Source organism: Triturus cristatus, chromosome 3_2 (genome assembly GCF_964204655.1).
Source record: "Triturus cristatus chromosome 3_2, aTriCri1.1, whole genome shotgun sequence".
NCBI classification, from domain to species: Eukaryota; Metazoa; Chordata; class Amphibia; order Caudata; family Salamandridae; genus Triturus; species Triturus cristatus.
This window is the reverse complement of record NC_140584.1, coordinates 104,889,037-104,908,614: the sequence shown is the minus strand read 5'-3', so window position 1 is coordinate 104,908,614 and position 19,578 is coordinate 104,889,037. Positions and strand designations below refer to the sequence as shown.

The 19,578-nt window shown below is 41.8% G+C and overlaps 1 protein-coding gene across 1 annotated transcript in view; it reads right to left on the bottom strand.

Annotated features, from left to right (window-relative positions):
• LOC146856871 (uncharacterized) overlaps positions 1-19,578 on the bottom strand; it is a 732,840-nt gene that overhangs the window by 317,265 nt on the left and 395,997 nt on the right. Inside the window, exon 4 of the mRNA XM_085647001.1 lies at positions 5,637-5,710. Within this exon, the coding sequence (XP_085503127.1) occupies positions 5,637-5,710 (74 nt within the window). The remainder of the gene's footprint in view (positions 1-5,636; positions 5,711-19,578) is intronic.

Sequence of the window (19,578 nt, the reverse complement as noted above, 5' to 3'; positions counted from 1 at the left end):
TTTTCCACTATGGATCTGTCCAGGCTTGTGTAACGATCAGTATCCTCATATCTTCTTTATGTTCACCATACATTAACACAACAAAGAGATAGACTTTAATTCTAATTTTAATATACTTAGGTTGTCCTGTTTGTCCTGATGAAGACAGGCTTGCAGAGGTAGAAATGACCCTTATCGCAGAAGAGGGGTCGAAACGTCGACACTCTCTTTCTTTGACCTGCAGTCCTACTTTTTGACCCTGGCTCAATGACCAGAGGTCATCCATAGAAAGGTGAATTGACATTGTATACAGGCTCAACATTGGTTCGGGCAAGGAAATCATCCTATCCAATCAGTGTTGTATAATAGGAAATAGGATATCTCGCCTCTTATTTTTTCTGATTGTTTCCTGTTCTTTTCATGATCACATTGCACATGAGCACCTCCTTTCTCGCTCCTCTTCTGACAACCGCCTATTGTTATAAATTATTGTTTGAATACTGTTTTTTCATGAAAACTAAATAAAGATAAGATTTTTTCATATAAACAATGTTGTCGTTTGTCTCTCTCTCTCTCTCTGTGACAATATTCGAATTATAAAACAACACTTCGTATGACCGTTTGAATTAATCTTTCAGTCCTGTGCACCCTACATATGCTGAAAAGATACATCGGGACCAATTGTTGCTTAGAAGAAAACAGTGGCAACTGGCATTTTTTGGTGTACGAACTCCAGCCTCCTTTTCTATCCATTTTCCTAGTACACTAAATAGTAATATTCTATTATTCACGAGTAATGTAATAAAAATAGAGCTCTAGAAGCTGCGACTGGACATTTGTTGACAGCTGATGTGAGTAAAAACAAAATACTTTTAAATTGATGGTGTATGAATGTGTGTGAATGAGAGTGTATTTGAGAGAGAGTGTTTATGTGTGAGTGTGTGACTGAAAATGAGTGAGTGATAATGAGTGTAAGAATGAGGGAAAGTGAAAGTAACTGAATGTGAATGAGTCACATTGTGAGAATGAGTGATTCAAAGTGTGCGAGAATAAATGAGACAAATTGAGTGAATGTGTAAGGGTGAGCACGTGTGAGTAAGTGACAAACTGTGAGTGAGAGTGAGTGTGAATGAGTGAGAGGTAAGAGTGAGTGCAAGAGAGTGGAAGAAAATGAATGAGGTCAAGTCAGTGAGAATGAATAATTGAGAGTGAGGATGTGTGTCATTGAGGGAATGTAAGTGAGTGTGAGTGAGAATGTGCTGTTATGCATGTGGGTCTGCCATTGGTCCTGGCATACTGAATGCAATTGTTAACTTATACAGGCACTCTTAGCAAAATGTTGACAATGGCATATTTAAGGCAATTCTCAGCATGACAGGCACTGAGGACAAAATACTTCCACTGGCATACCAGAAGTAGTACTTGGCAATGCTATATTAGAGGTAACACTTAGCACTGGCATACTCAAGTATTTGGAATCTGTGACACCCATGACAAAATGTTGGCATTGGCATCCAGGGTGTAGTTCTTGGCCAAGTGGCACATTTGGATGAATGCTGGTGCTTGCATACTGCAGTGATTTATTGGCATAAGGGAATAAATGGTAAAATGCTGGGACATTGGAGGTAATTCTTGGCATAGGAAAAACAACTGTAGCATATGAGAGGGGTTGCAAAACTTGACATACTAGAGGTAATTTTGGGCATGTGTCACCCAACATTTATGTGTGATACTGATGGCAAAATTCTGGCATTGGTAAATTGTGTGTAATGTTTTTGTAAGGGGAACCCACACAATATAGGGGGCGCACATAACATAATGTTGCCCTGGAACAAAGGAGATAGTATATGGGAGCACCCTAGCAAACATTTTCAAATGACATCAACTTCTGGTGACCGTCAGGTTTCATTGACTTGGCACACCATGAAAGGACTTTTTATGAGAATCCTTTCAAAGCCTTTGGTTTTGAGCAAATTTATGTGAAAATTGTGCTTCAAAATCCACTATCAGACCCCATTTTATCCAAATTAAAAAACACTTCAACCCTCTCCCCCCCCCCCCCCCCCCCAGAAGATGTCAGGCTCACTTACTTTGCTTGGCGCTACAGTTCAGGGCAAGTATTATGCCTCACCACTTTCAAAGATCACCAGCCACTGTGAGAATAAAACTCAACAACATCTTGATGAGCACTGGTTCCTTTCTACAGCTTCAACTAGGGTCCAAGAATTAATCCTTATATTTTGCAATATCAAAATCAATAAATCCACACTCTTCAGAATAAACTAAATAATAAACTAGAATATAAACACATTTAAACAAGTTGTTACCATTTTTCATTATTAGCAAATACATTAAAAAATTATGTGTTCGAATTAAAACCTCACCTCTGTGCTTCACACAAGTGATAGCACCTAGTAAATGATGATAAGTCAAAATGTATTAACTATAAGGAATAATTTAAGACAAAACATTATCCATATCAATATCAATTAATGCATGGCAACAGAACTACCATTGCTTTTTTTTCTTGCCTCTCTTTTTGACTTTTCAATTCATTCTTTGCTGAAACAGACATTAGAACAACTATTTTATTATGAGAATATGCGGTATAAATAATTTAGGTTCCCAGTGCTGATCTGTGTTTTATGGCACGATTATCTCTTCAGGTGAGCATATCATTTGTCGTGTAATGCAAAGGGAAATGAGTATGTGGTGTTGTATTAATCATGCAGTTGTTATGCAACTTCAGTGATGCCAATCAATTAATACAAAGATATTAAGGTTAGGGTCATGTGGTATCACTTCCTGGCAAGACGCAGGGTCGAAGGTCAAATTATGTCACTTCCAGTGAAGTCAATAAGGTAAACGTTGGCTTGACTTCACTTCTGTTACTTCTAGAATTTTTGTGAATCAACATCCATGATTATTGCCCCAGACCTTTATAATTTTTTATTCCAATTAGCAGTTTCCACCACTTTGGGGATAATTTAAAAGTCCATTGTGCCGACGGTGCATCACTTTTATTGATGCACCGGCAGCGCAATGGGCTTCCCCATATTTCCAAGACCATTAAAGTCACCCTGGCATAACTCTGCGTGAAAGGGGCGTTCCATGAGCGTTGCTGTTGGTGTTTCCACACAACATCCATGGAACTTGACGCATTCCCAGATACACAACATTTTGAAAACCTGGGAATGCATCAGAATCCTATGCCTCCTGGGTGCAACTAGGAGAAATACTTGTATTTCTCCTCATTTTTTCCTCTTTCTATGCATGCTGCAGTTTTCTATGCATGGTGCATTCTGAAGCATGCATAGAAAGAGGAAAATGCCTCTAATAATTGTTTTTGTGGAGGAAGGTGCCCCCTCAGCGCAGGCACACTTGCAAAATGACGCAGAAGGAGAGGATTTGTATGCTGTTTTATTTTGACGCAGGGCAGCACAGCAGGAAGGCTTGCTACACTGTCCTGCATCAAAATATTGTAAATGGGGCCCTTTGTTTTTACCCAGATTGTGCGGTACCACGAGCAGCGTCTAAGGGGAGGTATATTTTCAAACCGAGTTGTCTCCTGTAGGAAATGGGCCCAGTTGCAGGTCAGCCATGCTTTGTTTGTCAAACCAGCAACTTCAAATTGTCTTTCTGTGGTGACAGCCGAATCTAGAGGGTGTTGATTGCTCCCAGGCCTCAAGAAATGGGGGCCTAGGATCCCAAAGCAGTTCCTAAAATTATTCCCTACGCCATTTTCCCTGCCTATATATACCACGTGTGCAGTGCTTTAAATGGAAAAAAAATAAGTGCAGGTACTCATTAAATTTAGTTAGGGGCGTGGCTAGTGGGCGGGGTTAGAGGCGGGGTGGGACATGATGATAGAAAACACTTCTATTGCTTATTCATTTTGCTCTTGCATTGCCCTTGACAGTTGTCTCAAACTTTCCATATGTGCAGATTAACAGGTACATATGCTAATAAAGGGTGGTGTGAAGTACTTCTGGACACAGTGCAAGGAGCTTCTAAACCCTGAACGCAGACAAGCCATCAACAGTACTATTAGCCCTTTCAGACTAAGAATCAATGTACACCAGGACGAGAGAGACTGACAAAGCATCATTAATACCAACCATTAGACGCATTTCTTTTCAAATACCTCCTGATTTTCTTTCTCTCTGATTTAGTTTTTCTCTCACTCACAAACATACACACAAACAGGCAAACGCACACAAACAAGCAGGCAAATACTCTCTGTCAATCTTCACATCTCTAATCTCTGGATCCCTCCCCCACTCACTTCTCTCCCATTTGTATCCATTTCTCTCGCTGCCTTACTCTCTTTACCCCAAAGGTATCCTATAATCCTCTACTATCACTCTTTCTATTTCTAATCTGCCATCTCTGTGCCTCTCTTACTCTTTCCATAGCTATCTCGATGTCTTCCCCATCTCTGTCTGTCTCAGTGGGAGGCCAAGTGGTTAAAAAGTCATGGTCACTTAAGCAGGCTCTCTTCCCTCCCACCCATTCAGGCTGCACACATCACTGTGCCCCTGGCAGCCAATGTGCAATACACTAACGACCCAGCATGGAGGCCCGGCGAGGGGCGGTTGAGGACAATGAGAGCTTCCATCTAGGAGCAGAGGTCCACTTACCCCTGCAGCAGGCCGTTCAGCTGAATGTTACAGACAGACGCGAAAACGGCCAAAATGCTGCCAAATAAACGGGTCACAGCTGGCCCTCAGGCATCGGCCCAGTGCCCACCTTATGTACCGGTACTCTCCTTGGCACTGGAGAAGTGCCGGTACTCAACTTGGTAAAAACAAGAAGTGCTGGTACTCAGTACCTGTGAGTACCGGCCCATTTAAAGCACTGCACGTGTGGCATTCAGGCCACCTGCTGAAATTGGCAAACGTCATCGGCCCTTCACAGTCCTAGAGAAATTCAGGGATGAAAAGCTCAACAGTTTTTGAGCTAATTGTAAGTAATACATGGGAACAACTCGAACATTTACTTTTGGCCACTGCAGAGATCAAAAATAGCATAGCATGTTATTTGTGTATGAAAACAGACTGCCAGTTAAACGCGCTTCCAACATTTCTCAAGGACCGATTACGGCTGGCACGAGCCATATCCAAAACAAACTTGAGCCTGGCATTGCATCCCTAACAATGCGCCTGCCAGAAAGTAAGTAAACGATCATTTCAACGGTGTTTGACGTGAACTTTTCAGTTTACAGCCTAATATGTGCAGTGTGTGCTTGCGTGCCTGCGTGTGTGTGCGTATGCGTGTGTATGTGTGTGTGGTCGGTGAGGGTTGTTCCTATTCAAACTCAAAGTACAGGCCAAATGAAGAACAACTGATTGGTTTCTAAAAATGGGGTTTAGAGCATACCACTTTATTTGAAACTAGTTAAGGGGTTATGCTTCTTTCCTAAAAATAAAACTGTTTGCACCGAGCTTTATACTTCAAGAAATGCCTTTAATTGATTCCGATAAAGTATCGTGTGTAAATCTAGACTATTGTCACTCACTGTGGGTACAAATGGCGGCTCTTTGTTGTGTGCTTGACTTGCTGCAACCCAAGGCTTTCTACAAGATTTTTATCACAGGTTCTTAGTGCACAGAGATCAGATGTCTCCCTATGGGATGTTCTTCCTCTCACTTTCTCACCTGTGGGTCTCTTGATTGTTTCTCGGAATTCTTTCATTTCGTTTCCGCGGGTCATCTCCTTTCTATAAAGCAGGCTGTGAAATAGGAAGCAGATATTATTGTTTAACAGAGAATAACAGAAGCCGCTTGTACAGTGCCGAATGCCTAGAGCTAAGAAACTTCAACCTAGAAATAAACAGCAGAGGAAAAACACGCAGGACTCCCATAAGGCTTGATAGTCTGTTGCCAGGGAAATTAAACCTAGTGCTAATGTACTGACATCAGCAGAGATAATCACTCATGCATTAGAACGCAAACCCAGTGGATTATTTAAACATAATACAGCTGTATAGTCATGTTTGTCTGTGTACTTTCTGGTACAGAACATATTAATGACACACTTTTACTTGAAAGCATGGACAACCGTTTTAATTTCTATAGTGCTGGGGGAATATGTGGCGTAACGGCTAGGGCGGTCGACCTGGAAACGGGTTAACCGGGTTCGAGTCTCGGCAGGGACGTTTAATATTCTGTGATTCTATCACTTAATCTCCCCGTCCCTAACAAAAATTAATGTGTCCGCATGTAACATAAACGGTGCTGATATAAAACGCTCTGATACCTTTTGGTCTAATTCGCCTTTATAAAGCTCCCCCCCAAATAAATGTATATAAATATATGCTACGAGGGGAACAACCTTTACAACGCAACTTTTACAACGCACTACCATTACAACGAAACTGTTACAACGCAAATGCATTGACAACGCATGCCATTACAACGCAAGTCTTTACATCGACTTGCACTAGATGGCGTGCTAACATTAAAAATAGTGTAGTTTACTATCCAAACACCTTCCCTACTGTTACGTGGACTGGAGTTAGAATAGTAAATTACACTTTTTTAATGTTAGCACGCCATCTAGTGCAAGTCGATGTAAAGACTTGCGTTGTAAAGACTTGCGTTGTCACTGCATTTGCGTTGTAAAAATTTTGTTGTAACAGCATGCGTTGTAAAAGCATGCGTTGTAACATCATACATCCATGCTACGATGTTAAAATTAAGGGCCATATGTATCAAAATGTTGTTTTGCGATTCTCAAATAGCGATTTTTTGCGAATCACTATTTTAGAATCGCAAAACGCGAAGTATGTAGGATTTGCAAAAACGTTTGCGAATCCTACATATTCCTTAATTGCGAATCACAAATTGCGATTCGCAATTAAGGAATACCTCCCCATTCATTCCTTTGAGCCTAGAGGCCCATGGGAATGAATGGGGAGACATTCGCAATTTGCGAGTACCCATCAGGAAATTGCAAATTGTGAATGCAATTTCAAGGATGCAAGGGTGTCAAAAGGACACCCTGTTGCACCCCTGAAATAAGCAAGGGCATGTATGTGCGCCACATGCACTTTGAAAAATGCAAAAAAGTGCATTTTATCAATGAAATCGCAAATTACCACCAACCTGAAGTTGGTGTTAATTTGCGATTCATTAAGCCAAAATCGCACAACTTGGGTGCTTCCTGCATTGCATTTAAGGAATCGCAATTTGATATTCCTTAAATGCATTGTCAAAATAGGGAATCGCAAATTTTGCGATTCCTTATTTTGCAAGTGTTTTTTTGTGTGATATCTTGCACACTGCTAAAATGCGATTGCAAACGCTGAAATTCTGAAAATGTCAGCGTTTGCGATCACAATTTGGCTTGATACATATGGCCCCTAGCTCCTACTCTGCTTGAGGGGGAGAGATATATTGTCCGATTCGCAAACTACATTTAGAGTACGTAAAGTTGTACTCCACAGTAGTACTCTTCACATACTTGTAAGAGCTGCTTTCCGTTTTTCCGTTTCTATTGTAGTAGAAACCGAGCTTATGCTAACCTAAACAGTGTTTATGTAGTCTCAATCTTGAAATTATGTCGTAGTATACCACATGATGGCTAGTACTATTGTTTTCCCTGTTCTAAATAAAGAATTGTGAGCTTAGCACTTAAATACGGTGAGCGTTCCGGGAGCTTCTCAACATATACCTAACTAAGGACATACAAACTGTCTCGGACTATTGCTTGTACATTCTCTCAACTATAGTGCTGGAATAAAAATGTGATAATGACTGAATTAAATACAAAAGCGTTACAAGAGACACCTCAAATGTATTTTGTAATAAAATGTTGATTCTTCCATGCTTCTCATTTGTGCATATACTGAGAGCGAGTTATTTGTGTAGTAATGTATGAAAACCTTTGTCAAAAGTCCTATAAAGGACGTGTTTTTTCACCGTAAATGGAACTTCCCATTTCCCATTCTTGCAAGATGAATAAATGCTGGATTTTCGATCAAACTTTACTTAGTTTATTAAACTTATGATTGTATGCTTTGCTGCTAACTATTGATGGCATAAAATAGACATTTTTGCCTATTAATTCATTATATTATCCTTTAAATACTAACCAGTGTCTGTCATTCTTACTGAGAATGTCTATGTTCTAATTCTTGATTTGGACTTACATGATATGGAGACGGGTCCAGTTGCGGATCACCAAAGTCCTTATAGGCACTCCATAGCTCCCGGTCAGAGGTGTTGGCGTGCTTTTGGCAAGACTAAGAAAGACAGGTTTGTGTACCCACAGATGTGGTAGCAGAGTTGATAGTTCCAACTGGGTCTGGTCAGTTTTAGTGTTAGACTTGTCATCCTTCACGTGGTTTCCAATGACTTTTTTTGCCTCTACCTCCTGTATTTTTGACTGTGTGCTGGACTTCGTTTTTGCTGGTTTAAGTACTCTGGGCACTTTGCCACGGCTGATCAGTGCCAAAGTGCAAGTGCTCCCTGTGTATATTATGATTATGATTGGTTATCCATGATTGGCATTTCTGATTTACTATTAAGTCCCTAGTAATGTGCACTGAGTGTGCCAGGGCCTGTAAATCGAATGCTACTAGTTGTCTTGCAGCACTAGTTGTCCCACCCACACGAGTAGCCCTGGAAATGTGTCTCAGACCTGCCACTGAAGTATCTGCATGCACAGTCTTTAACTGCCATGTCGACCTGGCAAGTGCACCCACTTGCCAGGCACTAATCTTCCTTTTTCTTACATGTAAGGCACCCCTCGGGTAGGCCCAAGGTAGCCCTGTAGGCAGGGTGCGGTGTATGTGAAAGTTAGGACATGTGCTGGTAAGTGTTACATGTTGTGATAGTAAAATACTGTGCATTTCCCTTTTCACTATCGAAAGGCTGTCTGTCCCATAGGCTAACATGTGAGTTGTCTTGTAATGTCTTACAAGTGTAACTTTCCATTGGGACAAGCTGGAGAAATTGATTTAATAACACATCTTTTAGTAAAGGTGGTTTTTTAAATTGTGTGTTTGAAAATGCCACTTTTAGAGAGTGGGAATTCCCTTGCTTTACCATTCTGTGTGCCTCTGTCTGGTTGTGTATTCACTGGCGTGACAGAGGCTGGGGATGTGCATTCACTCTAGACAGTCACAAGGGGGGTTGAGGTGTGTCTTGCCTATCCTGGGTGACTCATAGCCAGGCAGAATGGACTTTTCTGCATTTAGAATGGTGGGACGAGTTTTCACTAGCACCTGAATAGGCTGTGCCTGCTCTGCACAATGCTGTCTTCACCTCCTGTAGTGAACCTGGACCAGGGAGAGAACTGGTTTTACTGAGCTCAGAGACTCTTGGAACAAAGACTACAAAGAGAAAATGGGGCATAAATATTAGACCTAAGACCAGAGGACCTTAGATTACTACCAGATCAAGAGGACCCTCTGCCAAAGAGAAGGGATGAAAAGCTGTGAGGAGAAGTACTGCCCCTTTGCTGTGTGTTGCTTTGCTGGGTTGGCCTGCAGTTGTCTGCTTCTACCTGAAAGAGGACAAAGACTGAACGTTTTTGTGAATCTTACTTGAGAAGATCTCCAAGGGCTTGAAGTAAAGCTTGCCTCCTGTTCTGAAGTCTCAGGAATAGAAAGACCTAATTTGCAGCATCCCTGAACTCCTTCGCTGGGATGTCTGACCTGCTTAGTTCTGGACCACTGGAGGTGTTTGCTGGGCTGCAAACCCCAAGAAGAAGATTCCCAATGTCATCTCCAATGCCGCTGCTGCACCGAAGCTGTGCTCAGCACTTGTTGGGGGAGCGCAGCACCGACCGCGAAGACACCGCAACCCAGGCGCCTGCTGATGCCGTCTCTGCATCGACTCGGACATTGTCATTGAGGCCGCTGCCTGCATCTGGGCCAAGAGCACCGCTCGTGCAGCGCACAAGGCACCGCCCGACACCAACTGACTCCAGCACCTCGCGCATACCATCACAAAGTCGATAACTGATGTAGGCGACTGCCCAATGATGCACCATCGTAAGGAACCGATTTACCGATGCTTCGCCACCTCCCCGTCACAGTGAGGAACTGATGCCTAAACTCCCCTGCAACAGTAAGGAACCAACGCCTCACCTCCCCTGGACAGCAGTTAGGAACCAACAGCAAACCTCCCCTGTGGCAGTAAGGAACTGACTCCATCTATCACAGGCACCGCATCACCTTCCCAACGCTGTGCGGTGCCATTCTTTGGATCATCACAAAAGGTACTGTTTCTCTGGGGGTCTGTGTGACTCCATGGCCGGACCGCGTACCTCGCACTTGGTGCCGTACTTTAGATTTGTACCTGTTACTATGCCGATATAGCCTTAGTTGGAGCTATTATCTTCTACGAGCTATATGTTTGCAAGAAACCTTTTTCAAGTATTATTTTTATATCTGTAAGTAGGATTTTCTGTTGTTTTGGTCTTATTTGGTTTAGATAAAGATACTTAATTTTTCTAAACTGGTATGGTGTCTCTCTGTCGTGTTTTCACTGTGCTACTGTGGATTTTTTACAAATGCTTTACACATTGCCTCTGTAATTTAGCCTGCCTGCTGCTAGAGGGTGAGCACAGGCGAGCACAGGCACACTTAGGTGTGTACTTTACTCATCCTGACTAGAAAGAATGTTCCCCACTTGGATAAGGTGCATACCTCTGCCAACTGTAGACCCCCAATTCTAACAATTAGTCAAACCCAATTGGTTATAGAACTGACTACTGCACCTTCATGGTTCATTCGGTTTTCCCCTGAGATTCAAATTGACCCAGTCCCAACCCGATCCTGGTTCTGGAAGACGAGGTGGCCAAAGAAGGACGATGTGAGAATCAATACAGATGTGCACGAATGCAAGGGATGAATGAGAAGGAGGTGGCAAAGCAGTTTATGCTGGGATTGTAGTAGGCATATTGTGGTGGAATGCAGTGGACTTAATTTGCGAAAATGTATTGTGTGGCTATAACTCTTGGATTTGTAAGTGTGAGCCACAAACCTCCAGCTCTCTCTGCACAGATATCTCTGTCACATTTGCAGAAATTTCTTACATGTAGGTATACATTTTTATAGTAAATGTGATAGGTATAAGGGGGAATGGCTAGAACAGGGGAAATAGTTAGTAAAAAATGGGTGGGGTTTATGGATAGTTAAGGAGGGTGTGGGTGCAGGATATGCTAACTCAAAAACAAACACACAAATGAGTAAGACAAATACAAGTCACAAAATGTACTTCAAAATCTACTACAGCTCCAATAGTCACAAAACCTGCTCATTTATACTCCACCATGACATATGGTCAATCACTAGTACTGCAACACACTCTCACAGAAATCAATGGAGGCAACAAATGACAATAGTGAAAATAGAAAAATATTCTCGTTATGCCTTTAGCAATTTCCTATAACAAACATATGTCTATGTAACATTTTTGTCAGAAAAATGTTTTTGTATATTGTTATACAAATGTATTTCTTAAAAACATATTACAAAAAGGCTTCTAAGACATGGAATACAACTGCAAACGCAAGCGGGGAAGGATGATGTACCACAAATCCACCACCCGTCAAGAGTTGAAATTCATTAAAACAACAAATCACATGAAGCCTGACAACAAAAGACATTAAGCATCACACAAAACAACGTTTTTGGGTTCACTATGTCTGTGAATGTCTTTGTAGTTTTGTTCCACATTTCAAGGAACAATTATTTGAGTTGGATGGAAAGGATAAGAGGATGCATCTTGCACCCTGAAGTAATCTCAGACATGTTACAGACTGAAAGCCCACTTCCAGACCATACCTACTAATGTCAGAAATTACTGGCTGCACTCAATTTCCCGGCCACTGGGCTGTTTGGGAGGGTCCATTCAAAGAAGAAGCCTCACCGGCAAACTATTCTCAATGATTGTCCCAGCTACTGAAATAGATATCCAGCAGAGTGCACAGACTTATCATCATGTCACATTCACTGACGAAAAGGCAAAGGGTAGCAAGCAAATTATTTGCCTTTTCCCACTTCTCTCCTGCATTAGGTGCCATTACTTTCACCCACATGACACGTCAGCCACCTTACTACAGGGAGCACAACAGACATCACTGGCACCCCATCAACATAGAATCTGTGTCTGCGATGCTGGGGACTTCTTCACTGATGTGGACACCGCCTTTCCTGGAAGAATCAACAACATTTATATCTTCCATTTTGATGGGGATATTGGTGTGATGTGGTTCATAGGTACCTCATCACATCTGACAGTGCAGCTCAATTTGCATCTAGGATGGAATTACAAGCATATTCACTGATTACTCACTACAAAACTCTAGACGCATTACCCTAACATTGGCTGCATGCATCAGCAGCGGTCCGTGGAGGGAGTTCCGTGGGGCGGAAAGGCGGGACGGGGGAGCGGCAGGGTGGGGGGTACTAAACACCGGAATATGGATAATTGGAGGTAAGTAAACAATTAAATAAATAAAACGAATTTCGTAGCGCGCTGCACCGCATTTTGTGATGCAGGGCGCGCTACGAAATTCGTTTTATTTATTTCATTGTTTACTTACCTCCAATTATCCATGTTCTGGTGTTTAGTACCCCCCACCCTGCCCCTCCCCCGCTCCGCCTTTCTGCCCCACGGAACTCTCTCCACGGACCGCTGCTGGTATGCACGTATATAATGTAGTACATTTGGAAATGAATAACATCATAAGAACCATCACATGTTTTTGGTGCAGGTGTTGGCCAGTATGCTCTCTCCCCATCTCCTCACAATGACTGATGTGTGACTACACATCAGCCTCAGCAGAAGTAAAATGGGGCACACGTACCTACACAAACCATTAATGAATGCACATTTGATATCCTTAAGTTACGCATCAGATGTCTTGACTGTACTCCCCTGAAGTTCTGCCCAGTATATTAGTAGCATGTTGGCTTATCTGCCGACATTACCCCTCAACATACGGCTACATCCAGGGACACAGTATGGGGCGACATAACTGAGACAGGGCCTGCAGATGTATGATGAACAAGTGCCCTAATTTTTCACAAGCTGCTGGATTAGTTGATGCATTATTTTAGTTGGACTGTGTACTGTCAATCATGAATGGTGGACTATTACACCAACCGCATATACCATCCTAAGACAAACATGTTGCACTACCATAATGTCACAATCAAGTGTGCTTTGCTAAATATAATATTACATTTACACTTAAATGTCACACTCATTTGATCACCTTTACATATTTCCACATATATAAACTAACTCACATTGTTTATACAAGCATGAATACATACTTGCCATACCTTTTAAGCTGTAGAAATTAACTCTCTTCAATATACAGCCTCCTCCCATATGCTTTTGGCGCATTAGGTGTGTGTGATAGAGACTTCCATGTGTGGAGTGGAGCCCTCCATGTGTGGGGAAGGGACCTCTTTGAATGTGGTGGAAACCTCCATTCTTGGGGTGATTATCTCTGCCTGCTGCTACAAACAGAAGAGGGCATACTGGAACAGAAATCAGACATGTTCTGATCCTTCTGAGCTATCCTTTCATGCATTCTTCACCATATCAATGCTCCTTTCACTACCAAAGCCCCCATAAAGGCTGAGGAACAAGAAGAGAGGGCCAAAAATAACCCTCAAGATTATTTGTGAGGGGTCCTCCAGATGTTCCCTCAGCTCTATGGGGTACTGAAACCCAGCTGAGCATTAAAGTGCAGGCCCAGATTTGGAAGGACATTGCTATGTTGTGCAGTGTAGTGGGCAGAAGGAAGTAGTGCAACAAGCGTTGGGAAGACCTTTGGTGCACAGTAATCATTAAGTTCCATGATGTGCTTGATCCCTCCTCACAACCAATTTATTTGAACCCACGTCTGACACTACTGCATGAAGGGTCCTTAAAGTTGCTTAGCTGAACCTCCATACTCAGCTGGAAGCCTTTGAGTATTAGATAAAGGTAAGAGAGATATGTGTCTAATAGTATAAATGCATGTCTGCTTTGAAAGTGTTGCCCAGGAATTTCTCCACTTTAATGTCCTTTTATTTTCTTCATGTCACCTGTACAATATCTTGTCCTGTTAAACACATGGATTGCATGCTTATTTATAGCTTTCATTTTATTCCTTTATAAAATAATTTATTTAAATATATATATATATTATGTGGGCACAAGTGAATTCTCTTGTGACCTTAATATAATCTGTGCATATCCCATCTGTTAATGGGCAGTTCCTCAATCTTGCCAGAAAACTCAGTATACTTTTTCTTTAGATATACCGCCCTCCTAAATTAAAAGGCAACACCCCAGTAGATCTTTATGAGCCTATTAACCAATCTGTGCTTCATTAACAGGCACTACTCATTTCAATTTTTTTGTATCAACGATGATTAGGATAACTTAGTGTAAACATTTCTGGATACCATGAGTTCATGTAGTTTGCCCAAAATAGTTGGCTAATCTACACATTAATCTGGACACATCCTAGAGCATACAGGGGCACTGTGAAGGACTTGCAAATTACCTGTATTCTTCCCTTCCCCTGGACTTCTATACCGTGAAAAATCTCTTTGGACCTAAAAGACAGAAAACGCCCCCTGCTGGTTTCTTCTCAAGTTTGAAAAAAAATTATCTTGAAAGTTTCATAGAGAGTTCAGAAACTGTGTCTAATTCCGTTCCTAAATTGCAACGGTATTTATGGCCTTAATTCGTTTCCATGAGATTTAAATGACTACACTGGATCCATTTATTCCCAGTAAGCTTTGTAAGTTAAAGGTACACAAACACTGTAATAAAAGGAGGTGTGTCACCTACGATATGGAAGATGTCCGAATAAAATAAGCACCAATTGAAATTGTATAAAGAGATTTGTTTCTGGCTAGGTCATATTATCTTTGCAATACTAATTTGATCTAATCCTATGAAAGAGCTCTTTTCTACCTTAAAGTCAGTCATCTCTCTGTTCTGTAGTCCTGATCTTCCACTAACTTCTCAAGATCACTCTTTTTTGTAGTTCTGATATTCCACTATCTTTTTTATTTAATTATATGTAACTTGCTTTGTGTTCTGGGTTGTACAGTGCCCAAAGACGAGCATAACAGTCAATTGGCAATTTAGTCAACCTTCGTTGTAGCCAGCCGGGATGATGCAAGATCTATAGTCAGGCAGATAAGATCTGGCTTCCCTGATGATCACTGCCTGGTTTCTTTTCTGCAAGCATTTTCTGTGTCTAGTCTTACAGCACTAACTAATAAAAATAATTTTGCATTTTCAATAGTTTTCATTCCTGTAGAATGGAAAAGTGGCATTCTTATGGTAGAAAACTGTAGACATTTCACCCTTCTGTCGACTATGAGTAAAATTGTGGAGGGCATGGTAGGCAAGCAATTGTCTTGCTACATCATGAAATTTAATGGTTTGGTTCTATGGCAACTGTTTTTTCACTTGGTTACAGGCACAGAAACAATTCTTGTACTGGTCTTGGATGAGCTCAGATTATTTGTTAATCAAGGAAACTCACCTGTTTTCTTACCTCTGGACTTGTCCATGGCATTTAGTAGCATGTACCATGGCAACTTAAGGGAACATCCTATGCAGGAAGGGCTTACTGTTCCCACCTTAGCATGGTTTGTCCCTTTACTAATGGAACATACTCAAATAGTGGTAATTCCCCGGTTTCACTCAGCAATTCAGGGTTTCTCATTAAAGCCTATGTTGTTTGGCATCTTGATTCAGCCTTTCTTGAAGATCATTAGAAAATGTGATTGCTCTTTCATCTCCTACACTGATGACACCCAGTTGATTCTACTCTATGACTAGTGAACATTTAATATCTCGGATAATTTCAAGAATTATCTTTCTGCTTCTCAAAATTGGATTACCTTTGACTTCCTCCAGCTGAAAGCCAGCAAAGTCAAATTCTTACTGGATCCTAATATCATTGAGAGACAGTAGCAGGTCTCTTTTTAGCCAATTTCATTAGGCTATCCCCTGCCCCTTCACCTAAGGTTAAATGCTTGAAATAGTATTGGATTTTGTGAGGAAAGGGGTTTATTATATGGTTGGGTTGTACGACCACACCATGTAAAAAAACACACCAATCCATGGTGAGTCTAATCAGGTTTGTTTGAATATCCTTAGCTCAACTCTTGGTATCTGTGGCTCTGTGTAGTTGAGTTGTCATGCTTTATCAAAGGAACAAGTGTAAAGCATTATGACATACCAACACAGCTGAATAAGAAGAAAACACAATGCATGAAAAATCCACAGCAAATTAATAAAAATAGGCTGTATTTTTAACTTTAAATAGCCACTTCAATTAGTAAAATCCATGGAAGGTAGGGTGATATGAATTTTTAAAGGAAAAATAAATCAGAGATTTTCATTTGGGCAGTAAATTAATAGCAAGAGTGGGAAATTCTCCCAACTTTTATAAAGTTGTAAACAACTACTTTGGCACTCTTAAGGCAACCATCTCCCAAAGGGAACTAGCCAAAGTGACCATCAAGGTCTATTTAAACAGATATATGGCACTCAAAGCAGGCTCCAGTCCAGTTCCTGGCACTATGGGTGAACTGCCTTGGACCATAATCAAGTCGTCCTGATGCAAGGCATGCTGAAAATTCCCAAGGAGCAGAGCCGGTAACAGGGGTCTTCGTGGGGTCACGCCTTGGTCTACAAACACAGTGGGGTGACTTTTGCTACAGGGGTTGATGCCACTAGAAGTCCGATTGAAATCCAGCGTAGAAACCAGTTGCCACTGGTCCACTTGCCTCGATTTACAGCAAAACAAGCTGTTCTTTTTAACTGCTGGGTACTTTCTCGCTTGGTGACCAAACTACTTTCCTATGACTCTTCCAGGTCCAACAGGCTCGGGTGCAATTTCGAAGAGTCAAGAGTCAGTCTTCCAGGCAGCGCTTCAGTGATCAATGGTGGTTAGGTGTTCTTGGCTCCTAACTCACCAAGGCAGGTTCATTCAGCTTTTGTGGCCCTGTAGCTGTAACAGGAAGTCAGTGGCTCTGGGATGACTTTTCCTTGAGCAGGGCACCAGAAACACAGTTCACTCTTTGCTTGCCCAAGGAGCAGCAGGTGCAGTCCAGTAAGTCTTCGATGCAGCTTCTCTTTGCTGGGTTCAGGGAACAGCAGGGCATTTCTTCTTTGGTCCTCTCTCCAGTACAGACGTGATCTAGGGCCTGGTTGCCAGGCGTGACACTTTTATGCTCAAGTTGTGCCCTTGGGGATGCAGCACCTACTAGCCAATTTCCTACCAGGTCCCCTCCCACCTGGTGATGACTTCCTGTAAACTGTGGCATCTAGCTAGCCCAAATTTCACCATTCTTCCCAACATGGCAGAATTGTTATCTTGATATGTGGAGTTCCATAGCCCATCCCAAAGCCTACACATCGGCTGAAACAATGGTTTTACAGCAACTTCCTCCTCTCTGTCTCTGATACTAGCCAGGACGCATACACAAAAGAGCGTCTCCTCTTGTGTGTGTCCACCATTTGCCATTCAAAGTTGGCTTATCCTTTGAGGCCTGCTTTTTGGGCTTACCCTATTTGACCTTCAAAACAGGACCTTTGTTTTCCTTCAAAAGAGCCATTCACACCTCACCTCAGAAGGGCAGAAGGCTGTCTTGTGGCCAGCAACTGTAAACCCCAGGAGAACAGAAAGCTGTCTTGTAAACAGTCACTGGATTACTTTGGGAAACAAAGTGGCAACTTGCTGAAGCTGCCATTTGTGCAAATGTTACATTAAATTCGACTTGGCATCAAATTTGGGTTTAATGTTATGACTCAGGAAGGTCTGACTTTGTTAATAATTTAAGTGACAATTGGGCCATATGTATGAACACATTTTCCCATAGACACAGAATGGGTAAAACCCTTTGATACATATGGCCCAATGTCTTGTTAGTAGTTTGAGAACTGCTCCGGGAGTTCTGCTTTCCTTTGTTACACTTGTGGAAGCACAATTAGTGCTGCAGTCAATGAGGGACACATTAACGTACAGGCCCTGGGTTCCTATTACCATATACTAGGGATGTAGAAGTAATTTAGCTTATGCCAATTGTGGGTGAGTCAATTAGACATATACCTTTTAAGGGCCAGAGCAATGGCACTGAAGTCTGGTTTGCAAGCCTCAGTGCACTCTCACAGTCGAAAACCCAGCAGCATCATTTTACACCTCTGGGGGTGACCTTGCAAAAATAGGCATTTCCATACAGTGGTGGTAAGGTATAACCTCATCCTAAGCTGGGGAAAAGATTATTTAATGTGAAATTTGAGTTAAAGATTCATGAATCAAAGGATATTTGACCCAAATTATTCCAATGCAGAGGGAAATACATGAAAGATAAGCAATAAACCATAACAGATAAATAAATAATAAATAAACAGATATTGCAAACAAGATCAAAAAGATGTAGGAATGAACAAATGATGAGCTATAGTAGTAGATGTCAGATGTTCACTGACATACCTGATGGAAAGATCGTGGAGGGCTGAATTGTTACTGCCAGGATGTCACCTTTGGTGTTGGTCTCAGTGGGTACTCCAGGGGCTGTTGTCTCTTTATAGCTGATATGTGGCATACAGTATAATAGGACATCCAGAGACATACATTATGAGGATATGGTGACCTATTGGAATCACAAAAACACAGGGTCCTTTCCTTTATGTCAACAAATGGACTAAAGGAAAGATTTGTATGCTGCCATTAAAATGTTATCTCGTAGTGTTAAAACACATGACAAAGGCAGTCACAGTCAGTAAATGAATAAAAATGGAAACATGGGTGGAGAGTAGGCCTGGGTGTAGGTTGCGGAGTTCCGCTACGCAGATCTCCGCAAAGTGGCAAAAAAACTGTGCTGAGTTCTGCAGGAGTGTGGCATGAACTGCCGTTTATGCTGATCTTCCTGCCGCTCGGGTAGAAATTTTACCCGAGCAGCAGCTCGCACTCGCCAACTTACTGTTGGCGAGTGCAAGCGGGGAAAAAAGTCAGCTGTGCGTAGCGAAGTTTTCTGCACCCCGCTAGCTGCGCTGAGTGCAGAAAACCTTGCAAACTCCACGAAAGGAGCGGAGTTCACCGCCCAGGCCTAGTGGATAGAGGGCTGTACAACAGTAGACAATCATTTGCCCTGTCAGTAACAAAGAGAGAGAGATTTTTGACTCAAAACCAAAAGAGAAGGTGGCATACTTACCAGTCTTTACCATATGTGTGTTTGAATGTAGCCAATTCTGGTGATACTGTAGTCTTGCAAGCAGCTATAGAGGTGGTGGTGGTGGGTGGTGAATGAGACAGCAAATACACAAAAGGGGGAGGCGGTCAATCGCACACCAGTTTCTTCCATGTTTTCATATTGCATTATTTGACCTATTCGCATGCAAGCCCGGAACGTGGTCTGACCTGGATGCCACAATTTTTTCCTTATTTCACAAATGTTTTTTCTTCATTTGCAAATTTTTTCTCTTGTCTCATCAGAAAAAATTAAAGAAAAATAAAAAATAAAAAAAATAAAAATTAGAAAATTGGAAGTTTTTGAAAAAATGAAGAAAAAACATTTGTGAAATATGGAAAAAAATGGTGGCATCTTTGTTATGC